The 15763-nt window shown below is 51.0% G+C and overlaps 2 protein-coding genes across 3 annotated transcripts; one reads left to right on the top strand and one right to left on the bottom strand.

Annotated features, from left to right (window-relative positions):
* Nucleotides 1-108: 108 nt before the first annotated feature.
* Nucleotides 109-13931, bottom strand: DNAJC17 (DnaJ heat shock protein family (Hsp40) member C17). Its single transcript, XM_033061648.1, has 11 exons — nt 13829-13931; nt 12232-12301; nt 11294-11352; nt 10461-10548; nt 10033-10115; nt 9612-9708; nt 9180-9229; nt 8589-8666; nt 7485-7565; nt 6607-6735; nt 109-315 (listed from the first exon to the last, which is right to left on the bottom strand). The coding sequence occupies exons 1-11, from the start codon at nt 13904-13906 to the stop codon at nt 190-192; spliced, it is 939 nt and encodes a 312-aa protein (XP_032917539.1). The 5' UTR covers nt 13907-13931; the 3' UTR covers nt 109-189.
* Nucleotides 2094-4087, top strand: C6H15orf62 (chromosome 6 C15orf62 homolog). Of its 2 annotated transcripts, none has more exons than XM_033061649.1 (2): nt 2094-2375; nt 2772-4087. In XM_033061649.1, the coding sequence occupies exons 1-2, from the start codon at nt 2286-2288 to the stop codon at nt 3378-3380; spliced, it is 699 nt and encodes a 232-aa protein (XP_032917540.1). In that variant the 5' UTR covers nt 2094-2285; the 3' UTR covers nt 3381-4087. The 2 variants fall into 2 exon arrangements, with proteins under 2 accessions (XP_032917540.1, XP_032917541.1); XM_033061650.1 differs by having other exon boundaries at nt 2289-2375; nt 2625-4087.
* Nucleotides 13932-15763: the final 1832 nt, after the last annotated feature.

Genomic DNA, 15763 nt, shown 5'->3' with positions numbered 1-15763 from the left:
ACACTGACAGGGTAACACCTGCACTCTGAACCTCAGGCAGCCATTCCTTCCCAAACCTGGAAAGGGATAAGGGGCAGAGCCACTGGGAGTTTCTATTCCCACAACACCTTTAAAAAAAAAGGAGGTTTATTGACTTAAATAAACAGCTCTGGGGGGGACGGAGGGGTGAGGAGAATCCATACTCTTGTGCTAAGTGTGGGACTTTTCCTCCTCATCTTCCCGCTGGAGCTGCTGGATGAGCTGCTGCCTCTCGGCTGCCTGGCGCATCCTCATCATCACCAGGCTCTCGTAGTCCCGTTCCGACACCACGGATGCCTGGGAAGGAGCAGGAAACACACACAACCCATCAGGGATGGAACTAGACTCCCAGACCTTCCCCAAATCCCTCTCAGAACACTGGTGTTCCCAGCAGGAAGTGGTTTGATCCCACAGGTGGGTGAAAGCTGGCTGGCTACAGGAAATAACCAGGAATTGTTATGAAAATGATTATTAAAAATAACCAGCAGTAAGTGTGGTCGATGAGGAAAGCGGGACAGACACGGAGCCAGCATTCCATGAAGCTGGATGGGGCATTATTGTGGATGACAAGATCCAAACCCTGCACCTCCAACGTTGGTGCCCGAAGTCCAGCGTACACTTCACCTGTTATAAAGACTAATGCCATAAAAAAAAAAAAAATCAAACCTTTGTGGCTTAGTCATGGAAGTGGCTAACTTCCAACTGTCTCATGGTGCTGAGGCCTTGACACAGGTTGCCCAGAGAAGCTGACTTCCATCCCTGGAAGTGTTCCAGGCCAGGTTGGATGGGGCTTGGAGCAACCTGGACTAGTGGAAGGTGTCCCTCTCCTGGGGTAGAACTGGATGGGCCTTAAGGACCCTTCCCACCCAAATCATTCCAGGATTCTAACAGCTGCAGTCAATGACCTTAGAAGTCTTTCCCACCACGAACAATTCCGTGATTCTACGTGGCTGCAGAAAGAAAACCACCAGGGATGTTCCCAAACCTGACACAGGAATGGAACAGTTTTCCAAAGCTCCCAGAGCCTCCCTGCTGTGTGTGGCAGCAACTGTCATGTCAAGGCAGTTGATTGCAGACTCTGCCTAATGAACGTGGGCAGCAGATGACAGCTGCTCCGGTGCTTTGGCGCTGCTTCCACAGCCATTCCACACTAGTAGGTGGCCGTGCTATTTTGGATGTATGAAAGCACTGCAAGGCTTGGAAACATCCAGCTCGTTCCTTGACAGTTCAGGTGGAAATAAGAGTGTCTTGACAGCAGGTGAATGGAAAAAAAACCCCTGCATATTCATTTTTCTAGGAAGCGGGTTAAATGGCGATCACAGAGAATCACGGAATCCCAGAATGGTTTGGGTGGAAAGGGATCTTAAACATCATCTGGTTCCAGCTTCATGCTGTGGGCAGGGACACTTTCCACTAGCTCAGGCTGCTCCAGCCTGGTTTGGAACACTTCCAGGGATGGGGCAGCCACAGCTTCTCCAGATATTGAAGGATTTCTTAGGAAGCAGAAGGGATACAAAGGCAATAGAATGCCTAAATAAGTTCTGCATGGAAACATGGGCGAGTGCAATTCCTTATCCCTGCCAGCAAAGTGGTTCCTCCGGCTTCGAGGACACAATGAAAGCCCACAACAGATAAGGAACATCAAGAGGGAAATTAAAGAGTCTAATTGGTGTCTTAGGAGCCACCTGAGCAAAATGACCTTTGGGTACTGGCAGCAGCAGTGTCTGAGAAAGCACCGATTGTATCAGCCCTCAGCCAGGATCCTTCCAAGTCCCATCCACCAACCCCAGGAATTTGCTGGGCTGGATGGAAGAAGCTGCCTGAGACTCATGCAGATGAATCACCTACACAAACCTGAAGCCCCACCTCATGCTGGGATTGAAATTTAAAACAGCCAGGAGATTATTTGCAGCCTGGCTTGGGAGCTCTGCTGACACGAGGAGCCCTCAGCGTGGCAGGAGGAAGAACAACCTGATCCAGGTGGGCTCCCAGCACGTGCTCCTGGGTGCCCGAGCGTGGGCTGAGGCTCTGCCACTCCACACACCTACTTCCTGCAATCCTGGCAATTACCAACCGAGTAAAACCCAGTTTCTGACGTGGCTGACTCAGCAAGGGCTTGGCTCAAAACAAACACATCCACGCAGGGAGCCGCTGAAGCAGCGACGGGTGGTACATGAAGGAACGGCGGCGGCAGCGCTGCAGTTTTGGCATTCTGGGTCCAACCTGGCTGAATTCCTGGACTCCTGGCTCCGCACTCCCTGGACTTGATGCTTCACCCTAGTGAGCGTGGCAGGCCCAGTTCTCCGAGTGCTCCAGCAGCTTCTCCTCTCCTGGACTCCGGGCTGCTCCAACAGGGCGTAAGTCGCACTCCGTTCTCCCATCACTGTCTCCCGCACTGTCGCTTTTTGCATCTCCCTTCTCCTGTATTCCCTGGGTTCCTTCGGTGGGACTGAGTCATGTCTTGTTCCCAGCCACCCACGGCGCTTTTCCGGCGGTGCCCCTCCGCAGAAGGTGCTTGGTTACCATGGCACCCGAATGCCCTTCTGTTCTAGATGCCAGATTAGATCTGTTCTCATGGTGACTGTGCCTCTGCTGTTCCCCACCAGCCCGGAGCCGCAGCACACGTTTAACGAGCTCGCTCACACACCGCCGCTCCTCTCCACTCCAGGGAGATCCAAGACGAGCCAAGTGCTCCTTGCCGCGGCGTGGAGTTTGCATTTCCTGCAGTACCAGCCTCTCTGTTTTCCTTGCAGCACCGGGAACGGGGCAGGAAGAGGTTGTTCCTGTTGCGTGGCTCTGTGCTGATCCCGTCTGTGAGGAGTCAGCGTTCCTGCTCCTCGCTGCCTTCCCTCAGCATGGATACTTGGCGCAGGGGCTCCATCAAGTCCACCACCTTCTTCCGACGTTTCTCCCTCAGGAGGCACAAAAAGCTGGGCAACCAAGTCATCATCCTGAACCAGAACAGCCACACTCTGGACACGGACGGCCAGAAGAGGGAATGCTTGAGGGACAAGTCTGAGTACCTGTCCTGTCAGAGCGAGCAGAACCTGGCCAAGGCACAAGCCCCTCCCAAGCCTCCCCGGCTGTACCTGGACAGTTCCAGCTGTCCCAACATCATCGATCACACGGATTCCCACTCTGACCTCTCCTTTTCTGACTCTGCTCCGTACCACAAAGCCACTCCAACACACAAGGACCAGGCTACAGAGCACGGAACCTCGGAGGCAGGTCTCCCAAACAGCACCACTCTTCCCGACCTGGCTGACCCCTTCCTGTCCTTCAAAGTGGATTTGGGGCTATCTCTCCTCGAGGATGTGCTGCAGACCCTCAGGAAACAGAACCCGAGGGATTACGCCATTTGAAGGTATTCCTTGTCCACCACATCCCAGTTACTCGCTGCTGCTGCCAGTTCCTCTGATTCCGGCAGGAGGAAGGATACTGGAGCGTGCCCGTTGTGTGTGGCCTCTTTCGTTGTCCTCGCCTCACCCACCACAGACCATCCCTGTCCTTGCCAAGGAATCCTCTGGAGCACAGCTCACAGGCTCTGTGCTCAGGTGAGAGCACTGTCTGCTGTCTCGTGGGCAACTTTCCAGTCTCCAGCCCAGGAATTTCCCAACTCCGGACTGCGCATCCCCTCCTCAGGGAAGACTGGCATTTTTTTGGGGAAAGACTTCTTTTGGGGATGTGACACTGTGGGGCAGGGATTTGTCATGGATTACTTGTGGAACAGCAGGCAGCCTGCAAGGAGGCAGCAGCACTGTACCCCAAAGCTTTGAGGGCTGAGAGATGGGAACTGGGGCTTCTCCTCCCACCACGATGGATGTGAAAGCTCAAAGCTGTTCCTCTGTTTTTTCTCTTCCTCCTTGTGGGTTTCTTTTCCCTTAACTCCAGTGCAGGTGGCACTCCCAGCCTGGAAACAGGTAAGCATCCAAGTAGGCTCCTGATACAGCACCAGCAGTGGATTTATCCTCCTGGCAGGAGAAGAGATGTCTCTGACACTGCTGCCCCACGCATGCACTGAGCTCCCAGCTGTACAGACATAGAAGAATAAATGTATCTGTGACTGGAAGTGTCTGGTTGCCTCATTTCATTGGGAACAAGCCACAGAAATCCCAGGCACCAGGAGCACAGGGTATCTGGAGTGGCCCAGGTCCATCCTGCCTGGCACTGCAGGGTTTTATGATTGGGGGGGTACACCAGTGTGGCTCTGAGGGAAGGACAGAGCTGCTGGGACTTGATTTTTCCCTTAGGAGAGCTCACACAGCTTGGGGCAAGACAGGAACAGTTTCCCACCCTGAGCTGGACAGTGGGAAAGGCTCTGCAAGGCTGAGAACATTTTGAGCAGCACCAGGAAAAACTGTTCTTACCTTTTTGACTATTAAGGCTCTTTTAAAAAATAACAATAATAAAACCTCTGTGCCCCCAGATAACCAGGAGCTTTGGAAGTGGCCACAGTAAAGTGCAGGGACATTCCAGGGAAGGCACAGCTGCCTCTTATCCTGTGAGATTTACCTCCCAAAGTCAGAAAATAGGAAATAAACCCTCTGAAACCTCTGAAGGAGCTTAGAACAGGTACAAGAACAGCCAGGCAGGAGGCTTTTTATCAGGGCTGAATGGCTGAGAAGCACTGGCAGGGAGATTCCACTGCAGGAGCAGGGAAAATCTTCCCCAAACTGAGCATTGCATGCTGTTGGAGTGGCAAAACAAGCTCTCTGCAGCCACTGTGTGCTTTGAACCATTACACAGCCACTGCTCTCAATAGCCTGGAGTAACACTGGCCAAGCCACAGCTTTTGAATTCCAAGGGGAACCTGGAGCCTGCTTGGCTCCAGCAGCTCTCCAGGAACTGCTGGACAACATGCACCTGTTGCTGTAGGTGACAAGAAGGCTGTGGAAGATGAGCAGCCTCCTCACAGCACAGCTCCCACCTGGGAACTGCTTCCAAACTCCCTGGCTGGGCTCTGGCTGTCCTTAACTCACAGATTTTGGCACTCAGGTCCTGGCCGGCTCTCCCAGGCAGGGAGTACCTGGCTGCCTGTCCCAGACAGGGAGCAGAGGATGAGTAGTGAGCACGTTGCCATGAGAACACTGCAGATTTGGGCTGATTCCCGAGGCAGAGCACTGAAGGAGCTGCTTTTGCACGGAGCGGGAACAAAACGGGGGTGGATTCAGACAAAAACAGAGGGAGGAAGTGAATAGGAAGCAAGGGCAGCTTAAATCAGAATGAGATAAGTGCAGCCTGGAAGCAAGAATGTGGAGCCTGGTGGCTGGGAAGCTGGGCTGGGTGTGAAAGGAAGAGGCAGAGGGAACAAGGATCTGGGAGCTCACTCTGCACAGTCTTGAACCGGAGAGCACAAGCTGGAAGCAGATCAGCTGTGAGGAGCTGTAAACACATTACAGGTTTTAGAAGCATCCTAGCGGATGCAGCAGGATTTAGGGAGGGTCTGGAGTAGGAAAAAGGAAAAACAGAAAGTAAAGCAGCTTGGAGATGCAAGGCTGCAGAGCAATCCCAGGAAGTGCAGCTTCTTACAGCTAAAAGGACCAGGTGTGCAGCTCCTGGGAAGGATGCAGGTCCCTGGCAGCAGCTCCTCAGCATTCTCAGAGCCAGGTGGGATTGAGGAGGCTGTGCTGGGTAGGGGTGAGTCACCAGCACTGTGTGCTGCTTTCCTGCTCTCCCTGCTGCCCCACCACACTTAATCCTGCACCGCAGGCAGACGCTGCACTTCCACACTAACAAGCTCTGGGCATGGAAACAGGCCAAGACAAACTCAGAGATCTGAACCCACAGAGGTTGGAATCCACTACCAAGCTCCAACTGCACCAGCAATCCCCTTTGGCAGGAATGAGCCAGTTCTCACTCTCTGCTAGTGAGAAATTCTCAAATAATGTGCTTTGGATTCTGCTTTTTGCCCCAGTTTCCTTCCTAACACTCTGGTGAATCTCCTGTGGCTGTCCTGTGGTCCTACATGGACAGGATAGCAATCAGGTGTTCTGATGCATAATTACAAATAATATAAATAAAATACTTGATAGAAGTATTAATAAAAGTATTAAGTATTCACTCTCATCAAGAGAGTGAATGCACTGAACAATGTCACAAGCTTAAAGTGTTTAGGGAGTGAACACACAAATGGGTATTTAGTTTGATATTGCTGTCTCCTCCCTCCTGCAGACCCTAAGAATAGTGGTTTGCTTCCAGCACTGAAAGTTCCTCCTCCTGGGAATGCAGTGACTAACCAAGACTCTCTAAAGGAACCTTTCAGCAGCCCTCATTTAGAGGATTCCAACAGTCAAGACATATTAAAAAATACCATCAGAATGGCACTGGAGGCTTTGGGCTGAGCAAGGAAACATCCTTATTTTTCACTTGGGAGAAAGGGAATGTGTGAAGATCCAGTCATCTAAATAGCTCCAGCTCCCAGTGAGTGTGCTGCTGCCCAGGCAAGAGGTCCTTTAGAAAGCCACTGATTCAGCACAGAAAGGGCTGCTAGAAAAGCCAGGCCTGGCCCCAAGAGCTTCTATCTGACAGCACACTGAGATTTAGGTTGTTACAGCAGCAGATTTCCACCCCACAGCCCATTCTCCTCACCTGTGAGGTCCTGGGCTGGCTGGTGCTGTCAGGAAGGACGGTGCTGGGGTGGCTCTGGGGCTGGCCCTCCAGCCAGGAAATCTTCAGGGGGTTATTCAGCAGGCCAACTTCATTCTTCACAGCCATCTCCTGGCAGGGAAAACATCCTTCCATCATCATCTCTATTTCAGACTGAATTTCAAGCCCCCAACCATGGGCAGGGACACCTTCTACTTTGAAATGGATGGTCTTTTAAGGTCCCTTCAAACCCAAACCATTCTGTGATTCCAGTTTGTAAGATTTCAAGGATCTTTCCAACCCAAACCATTCCATGACTCTGAGATTTCACAGCTGCCCTACATGAGAAGCACCTTCATGGTCCATAGCCCTGTCACAACTTTTGATACACAGGTTGCACACAGTTCTGGGGGTTTTTATTATTTGGATATGAGTGAAAGAAAAGCTAACAAGTAAACTCTCATACAGCCCAAGCTGATGGAACTACTAAAATCCAGGGTAACTGATGGCTTCTGCTCCCACAGCTACATGAATTATTATAACTCACAGTGAGTCAAGACATTTTGGGTTGTTTTTCACTGCAAATGCCTGATATCACCTCCAAAACACATAAGCCCACCTCCAAGGCATTTCACCTTCAGAGAGAGCTGAGTAAGTGCTCAGTGCTAGATTTTTAAGGCAGTGCCTCTTTCCTCAGCCTGCTCCATGCACAACCTGTTTATGTGCCTGATCTCTGGGTTTGTGCCTCCAGCTGTGCCACTCCCTCCGTGCCTTTAGACTCTCATTACCCTTCTCCACTGCCTTAATGACAGGGCAGTGTCCTCGCTGTCACCCGGCCTGTGCCACCCCCAGCACACCCAGCAGGGGCTCTGCACACTCACAGCTGCCTTCACCGTGGCAAATTCCACCACTGCACTCCCGCTCTTCCTGCTGGAGATCAACAAATTGAGCACATCACCATACTGTGGAAAGAAAGAAAGGAAGGAAAGTTAATTACAGAGCCAGCAGAGATGTCAAGTTCATTTAACAAATTAACACAAAGGGAAAACATGGGTTTTCACAGACATGAGGCTCGAGCTGTCACCATTTCTGTCCTGCTTCCACTGATCCCACCACTTCTGTCCTTCCAGGAAATAATCTGGGAAGGCATGGAGCTACACACTTGGCTCCCAGCAAGCCCCAGTGCAAGAGGGCTGCTGAGCTCAGAGTCAGAGCTCAGAGGGAAAATAAAGATGCCAGACTGGGATTGATCAGATCAAAAGGCTTGTCTGTGCCTGTCTCTGCACTTCCCAGGGATGTGGAGTGCTTGAAGTGAAGGCTCAGTGCACCACAACCACAGAGCCAGACTAAGTGGGCAGGAAACATCCAGTGGGAAGAGTCTGCAGTTGCTCTGTTTCAGCAAGAGTCCCTGCTGGGAGCCAGGCAGGGCTGTTAGCTGGGAAACAGCTCCCAGCTCAGCGATCAAAGGATCCAGCTTGCCTCAAAGGTTGGATTTGATGATTTAAGAGATCTTTTCCAACTTTAATGACTCCACGATCATGCTGATGAGCTCTGAAAATGGCATGAGAAAGCTGAACAGGGAAGGAAATGAGCCACTCCAGTTTATAGCTTACAAGGGCACAGAGTGACAGGACACAGGGAATCAAACCAGCTGTTTAGATCAGATTGCCAGTTTAGATTAGACTAAGATAAAATCCTTCTCTGCGAGGAAGAGGGAGGACCTGGCACAGGTTTGCCCAAAGAAGCTGTGGCTGCCTCATCCCTGGAAGTGTCCAAGGCCAGGTTGAACAGAGCTTGGAGCAACATGGTCTAGTGGAGGGTGTCCCTGCCAGTAGCAAGGGTGGAACTGAATAATTTTTAAGGTCCCTTCCAACCCAAACCATTCCATGGTTCTGTGACACGCAGCTTTCCAGAATTCATCATTCTTACAGCACTGAGAGCAGGGGAAGACCCAGTAATAAATAGGGAAAGGTGTCAGACAGGACCTTTTGCAGGATCTGCAGCAGCACATCTTTGGAGTATCCCCCTCCTGTCTCATCTTCCTTTCTGCATTTCCACCTGAGCTGGGAAACAAACATCAGGAGTTAAATTTTTCCCATTTGGATGCACTGCCTGCTCAAGCAGCTCCCACCCCCCTGCACATTCACCACTTCTGCTATTTCCAGCCACACTCTCAGGCCTGCCAAGACAGTGATCTCAGCATGGGAGTGAGCACAGGGAACAAACTGTTTGGGGAACAGGGAGAAACGCTGCTCACTGGAATAAAAAAAGATTGCACTTGAAAGGATGCTAATGGTTCTGCCAGGGTAATTAGCAGATGTTTCCCTGTGCTTAAAGCACAGATAACTCAATCCCAGGCTCAGAAATCTGGAGCAGACAAAGAAAAGATGAGTGAGGAAGGACTTCTAACAGCAAGGACAGGAGCTGGTTTACCTGATGATGCACATTCCATGGAGGAATTTTATCTCCAGTACAAAAAAAGGATGTGCCAGCTCAGCAGGGCTGAAATGTCCCTTCTGTTTTCTACCATGTTCTATTAGTTTTCACCAAAACACAGCTTTTTAAAGATGCCTTACCTTGAGCTTAGGAGTTATTTTGCCTTCTGCTCCATTTCTTTCCTGCTTGCCTAAAGAGAGAAAAAGCAAAAACAAAGAGATGGAAAGGACATGGGCGAAAATTCCTCAGCATTTTACACAATTCTTTTTCCCTGAGAACACACATATAACGAAACACTTTGGGATTTCCACTGAACCATTCCAGTCCCAAAAATCTCGTGCAACAGGAACTGCAGCACAGACTGAAAATTCCATGGCAGCATTATTCCCTTCTAGGAAGTCCAGACTTGCCACCATCAAGGCTAGAAACAGGTCAGCAAAAATACAAATAGGAGATGTGTTCTGAGGCATTTTTCCCTGCAAGAAGCTTCTGCTGGGACAGCTGGAAAAAGTAAGCTGCCAAAGAGCCCAGTGCCACCTGCAGGTGAGGGTTTCAGGCTCCCCTGTGCTCACCTTGGCTGTGCTGCTCCCTTTCCCGGCGGATCTGCTCCCTGATGAGCCTCTGCTGCTCCTCCAGCTGCCGGGAGCCCTCCTCACGCAGGCGGATTATCTGCGGCACAGGGAACACAGCACGGACACCTGAGGCACAGAGCCAAGGCTGGAATGGCACCTGGACACCTCCAAGGACAGCCTGGATCTCACACCCATCTCCTGGGACAGCCTGGTCTGGTGGAAGGGGTCCTTGAGCATGGCAGGGGCTGGAACTCAAACCATTCCAGGATTCTCTGATTCACAGAGCCTTTTAATCCCAAAGGTTGAAGGACTGCTCTCCAGAGATATTTTTGCACCTCATCCCATGGATTTCATCATGAATGGAAATACTTCCAGCAATTCTTCTCAAAAATAGCAGAGAGAACTAATAATTGATCCTTACTTCTTCTTCTAATGATCTTGTTATCCTGATCTCCTCGTCTTCATTCTCCTGGGACTGGGCTTCCCGTTCTCTGGCTTCAAGATCTGCAGAGAAAGAAACAAAATTAAAGCAATCCAAAGAGAATCTGAGTTTTCCTTGCTGACCAGAGGAAGATGGAGAGATCACAAACTTGGCTATAGCTACACCAATATCCTGATAGCTCTGCTACCTCTCCTCTGGCCCCACACACAAAAGGAGTTTTAATAGCCCTCAACCTCCTAATTCCCACAGCAGGACCTAATTCCCTCTTTCCCACAGCAATGGCTGTGGGAGGAGATTCCAGATTCATCCTGCATGGATTAATCCCCAGGGAATTCCTGTGGAAGGAGAAATGCAAACAGCCAGCTAAGGGAGACTTCAGGAGAAGATGAGGGTTGGATTTTTCTTACCAAGCTTTACTTTCTTCCTCTTCTCATCGAGTTTCTGTGTCCTTGCTGCAGCCTCCTTCTTTGCCTTCCTCACCCTGTCATAGGCTGCCTGCCAAGGAACCAGCACAACAGTGGGAAACTACAGAAACCAGGAGAGAAACTGGAAAACAGGGAATACAACGACATCAGAGATTACTGAAACCCTGTCAGCAGGGGTGAAGCATCTGCTGCTTCTTGGATTACAAGCTTTCCCAGTACTTGAAAAGCAGAGTTCATGTTTTTAGCTTTAATCACCTGGAATCAACACTTTTCTCTTTCCTGAGCTCATCTAGAAAGAGTTCCTTGCTCATTTTTCAGTTTGCTTTTCTTCTTTCTAAGGACATTTCCAGTTTCTTTCAGGCTTTGGGCAGTGGATTCTCAGCCACTTCCTCACAGCTCCAGAAGGATCCAAGCTCTCCTGTGTCCCACAGACAGCAAAGCTTGGAGCCTCAGGAATTGCATCCAGGTCAGCCCCTGACTCCACAGCAATGGCAGATGCACCATGGCCATTGGAATTTGGTATTCCTGAATCAGGGATGATTATCACTGGTGTCAGCAAATGGAATATGCCCCAGTGCAGCACGTTATTAAAGGCAGAATCTCAGGGCAGAGCTGCTCCCAGCAGCAAATTCCAAACACAACATTGCTCCAAGCTTTTACCTGGCACCTGAGATTTGATCTCATGGAGAACCAGGGGCAATAACAGCTGAAATTTGTATTCATGGAGTCTCTGTCAGAGCAGAGAGCAGGACAGGCAGGAATACAGTTCCCAGCAACACCCCAAAATCCCACCCTTCCCACAGGAACATCCTTACCCTGGCTGCTGCATCTGTGAGCACGGCCAAGGCCTGGGACAGCTGGTGGAAGATTTCCGCTGGGAATGAGAAGAAATAAGGGTAAGATGAGGGAAACTAGGTGAGGGACCTGGGGAAGAACCAGGAAAGACAATTCCTGCAGGAAGGTCTCCAAGAAAGAAAAATCACCTCTCCAAGAGGTTTGTAAGCCAGGGCCACTTCAACTCAAAGGTGTTACACAAACTTGGGAGTAAATAAAGAAACAAAAAACTGAGATTGCTTTGTTTGAAGAGAAATCTTGGAACACACAAACTCAATTTTTCTTACTGATTCTTTTTTTATTTTGAGTTGCGATATCTCCTTCATGCCACGTTTAGCTGGAGCTCACGATTTCTTTCTCCCTCTCAGTCCTTTTCCCTCAACAAGAAGTCCTGCTTATGTTGCATTGGAAGTTGTTGCATTCCAGCCATCTATCCTTTAAAAGTTCCCATTACAAGCACTGGCAAATTGTATTTATTTTTTATAAAGATGAATTATCAGTCTTGACGCACAAAATACAAATCAACTGCTAATTCTACAACCTCCAATCACTCACTGCACGCAGCTGAAACTCCCCCTTGCCCTGCCCAAGATAATAATCCCATATCCTTATCCCAAGATAGTAGGATTTATGGAGTGCTGGTGAAGTTTGGACTGTGAAAGATACAGATCAAAGCAGTGTCCAACAGGCAAAGGTTGGGAAGGTTTGGAGGGGTGAAGTCGTAACTCCAGCACTGACTTCATGCTGGTGTTTCTAAATCCAGCAGGGATTGTCCAGCCTCAAAAAGCAGAGTTAACACCAACAGCAGCAACTCCCAGGGACACACATCCACTCATTCCATCAGGATTTAGGGAAGCAGACCCACTCCCAGGAGGCTGGAGAAGTGAAAACTGCAGCAGGAAGAGCTGCCCCATCTCACCTGCCCGGGGGTTGTCCGGGTTCTTGTCCGGGTGGCAGGTCAGGGCCTTCTGCCGGAACGCTGTCTTCACCTGCAGGGGTCAAACTGGGATTTACTGGGGGGAAACTGGTTTATCTCTGCCCAAAAAAGCAACTGGGAAAATCAAATTAATCCCTGTGCTCAAGGGTAACCTGCTGGGCCAAGGGTCTGGAAGGAGCTGGAGGTTTTAAAAGCTGTTTTTACTTCCAGGTGTCTTGTGTGCAGCAGTTGAACCTTGGGGTGAAAAAAAGGGAGAGGGAAAAAAAAGGGGAGAGGGAAAAGAGCAGAGAATAATAAAAAAAGGAGAGAGGGGAAAAGGAGGACAGGAAAAAAATATGGGGAAAGGAAAGGAAAAGGAAAGGGAAAGGGCCCAGCAAGGGAACCAAAAAGAGGAAAAGGGAACCAAAAAGAGGAAAACAAAAAAGTAGGAGAGGAAGAGGAGTGGAAAAGAAAGAGAGAAGCAAAGAGAATGAAAAATGGGGAAACAGAGAAAAAAAAGTGGAAAGGGAAAAATGAGGGGAGGGAAAGGAAAGGAAAAAGAGAGGGGAAAAAGGGGGGAGATGATAAAAAAATGAGGGAAGGGGGAAAGCCCAGAAAGAGAACAAAAAAGGGGGAAAGGGAACCAAAAGGGGAAAGGAGAAAAGCGGAAAGGAAAACGAATGGGGAAAGGAAGAGAAGTAGAAAAGAAGAAAAACAAAAGAGGTAAAGAGAATGAAAAATAGGAAACAGATGGGGAAAAAAAGTGGAAAGGGAAAAAAAAGGGGGAAAGGAAAAAAGGAAGCCACTCTATCCCACTCCCAGCCAATTCCCTGCTAAAACAAGTGGGAAAAGTTGTGTCCCGGCCCCACCTGGTGGACAAAGCTCCCGGGATTGGGAACGTGCAGGAAAAGACCTGCAGGCGATCCCACCTCCTGCACAAGAGTGCAGCTGAGGGAAAGGCGATTCCTCCCCGGGCTCCATCCTCCAACTTCCCATTTCAGCAAAGAATTCCTTCCCAATGTCCCCTCCACCCCTGCTCTGTGACAGTGGGAAGCCATTCCCTCCTTATCCTGTTATTCCAGGCCCTTGCCCAGAGCTCCTCTGCAGCAATCCTGGAGCTTCCTTCCGTGTTTAGCACTGACTAACCAGCTAAATTAAATTAAAAACCGAACACGTGCAAGTCACACCCCACAAAACTAACTACATGACTCTTGGGCCATCGGGACAGATCCCTAACAACTGGATTTTTGGATCAATACGGGAATTTCCTTTCTGGAAGCACATCAACAAAGCGAGAGCAGTGTCCCAGACCAGCTCTGGAGTTCTCTCCGAGCCAGCTCCTCCTCCAAAGAGAACGCACAGGGCTGGATTGAGGGAATGACAACAATTCCAGTAAAACAGGGATGGGACGACCCCGACAGCAGTAAAAACGTGCTGTTCCCGTTTGATAGCCCCGGTCCCGCGGCAGCGTTCGGAGCAGCCCCTCAGCTCGGCACGGGAGAGCAGCCGGGAACACCTCGCCCCCGAGAACAGCGGAACAGGGAGAGGAGAGGAGAGGAGAGGAGAGAAGGAGCCCATGCCGAGCCGTCCGCCCCCTCACCTCCTTCTCGGACGCCTTCTCGCCGATCCCCAGCAGCCCGTACAGGTCCTGCTCCAGCAGCTCCTTAGCCACCGCCATCTTCGCGCTTCCCGGTTCCGCTCCCTCCGCCGCGGTCGCTGGGAAATGTAGTCCCCACACTCCGCCGCACCACGCGCCCTTAGGGAAGGTTGGACTACAAGCACCGTGATGCACCGCGCGGCCGCAATGGAAGGGAACGGTCAGAGCGCGTGGCGCCATACTGGGTGTGCTGGGTGTTGTAGTTCTTTAGCGGCGGCTGTGAGCTGGGACAAACTGAAGGAAAACTACAAATCCCGTGAGGCCGTGCGCGGGCACGGAGTCCCGAGGGAAAGCAGCACGTGGGTCCCGCTGTCGCCCAAGGTCACCAGTGACGGTGTCCCGAAGTGGCACGGACAGTTCCACATCTCCGAGCTAAATCCCTCATGGGATGGCACTCCACCACCTTCTTGGGAAGTCTGTGGTAGTGGGGGATGGTGCGAGCCCAGCTTGAGCCTGTTCCCAAAAACATTCTTGTTTTTGTTGTCCCCAAAACGCATCCATCTCAGCCCAAGGCACAACTCCTCGAGAAATTCTTGTCTTCTTATTGATCCAAGATACCTCACTTCCTCCCAGCTGCTCTAAGAAGGGAGCACTGTAGAAGAAAGCCTATCCAATTATTCCCATACACAAGACACAGAGTTTTTCAGCCCTTAGTCCTTTATTCTAATAGGATTTGTGTCCTTGTGGCTGACAATTCTTTAACTTAGCTTTATCAACAACAATATCAAATCGTGAAGAGATCATGAAGAAAACTGGATAGCCATGAATCCAGCAAAATTAATTGTTTCAGAGAGGGTTTTCTTAGCCACTAGTGCAATAAACTGAAAGATTCCTGGTGTGTCTCCACCCAAGCAGAGCCTCAGCTCTCAGTAATTGTCAGTGTTGTTCCACTGCCACCTCCTTCTTCTTGATGAGAATCCTGGAATGGTTTGTGCTCAAAGAGACCTTAAAGATCATCCAGTTCCATGATCCCAGGTTGCTCCAAACCCTGTCCAACCTGTCTGGGAACGCTTCCAGGGATGGGGCAGCCACAACTTCTCTGGGCTTCTTCCCAGTATTCCACCTACATCTCCCCTTTTCCAGTTTGGAGCCAATCCCTTTGTCCTAAACCTGCAGTTCCTGATGAGTTGTAGCCCTGGGTGTGCCAAGGCCACCTGTGGCCATCGTGGTGCCACCTCGAGGAGCTCCTGTGGCCTCCCCGTCTGGGTTCCCCTTCTGTCACACCTTCTTGCCCTGCAAGACACAAAATTTATCCGCTGTCTCTAAACCCAAGCACAGCACCTCAGCCCTTTGGGACTGTCCCACGCCTCAACAGCGGTGGTGCTGTCACAAAGGGCCAGTGATGTCACAGCAGCCACAGGACATGGGCCATGCCACAAAAGCAGGACAGAGGGCACAGAACTGCAATCCCACTGAGACCTGTGGGATGCAAACACCTCTATTCCAGCCCCAGCACGGTCCCACGGTTGAGGTGTGGCACAGCCCCGGAGGGACAAGGAGAGCAGCAGAGTTTTGGGGAGATCTGCCTGCAGACAGACTTTGTGCCTCTTGAAGGGTGGGATGTCATCGAAGGAGGACGCTCCAGATCCGGACACCTCCGCCGCCGACACCAACCAGGCCGCCCCGGCCGCGCCGCAGGACGACAACCAGGAGAACAGCGGGTGCCCGGAGTGCCAGCACATCAGCACGGAGTGCTCCAGCTCGTGCCGGCACTGCTTCTGCCCGCTGTGCCTGTGGGACTGGAGCCTGGGCGAGGGCGTTTGCCCGCGCTGCCAGCGGCCCACGCGCCACCCCTACCCCCAGCACGTGGCCCTGTACCACGAGGTGCAGGACCGCGTCTACGACAGCAAGCGCAGGCGGCCGTGGAGCTGGTCCCAG

This window comes from Catharus ustulatus, chromosome 6, assembly GCF_009819885.2.
Source record: "Catharus ustulatus isolate bCatUst1 chromosome 6, bCatUst1.pri.v2, whole genome shotgun sequence".
Classification (NCBI taxonomy): domain Eukaryota; kingdom Metazoa; phylum Chordata; class Aves; order Passeriformes; family Turdidae; genus Catharus; species Catharus ustulatus.
Note: the sequence above shows the minus strand (reverse complement) of the source record. Positions and strands in the feature narration are given on the sequence as shown.

What these genes read in the sequence shown, in the direction of transcription:
- C6H15orf62 (XM_033061649.1), top strand. Translation starts at nt 2,286, where the DNA reads ATGCTTCACCCTAGTGAGCGTGGCAGGCCCAGTTCTCCGAGTGCTCCA. An exon ending in CCGGGCTGCTCCAACAGGGC is followed by an intron (nt 2,376 to 2,771) that starts GTAAGTCGCACT and finishes TTTTCCTTGCAG; the next exon opens with CACCGGGAACGGGGCAGGAA.
- DNAJC17 (XM_033061648.1), bottom strand. Translation starts at nt 13,906, where the DNA reads ATGGCGGTGGCTAAGGAGCTGCTGGAGCAGGACCTGTACGGGCTGCTG. An exon ending in AAGGGAGCAGCACAGCCAAG is followed by an intron (nt 9,230 to 9,611) that starts GTGAGCACAGGG and finishes TTCTCTCTTTAG; the next exon opens with GCAAGCAGGAAAGAAATGGA. An exon ending in TTGCCACGGTGAAGGCAGCT is followed by an intron (nt 6,736 to 7,484) that starts GTGAGTGTGCAG and finishes TTTCCCTGCCAG; the next exon opens with GAGATGGCTGTGAAGAATGA.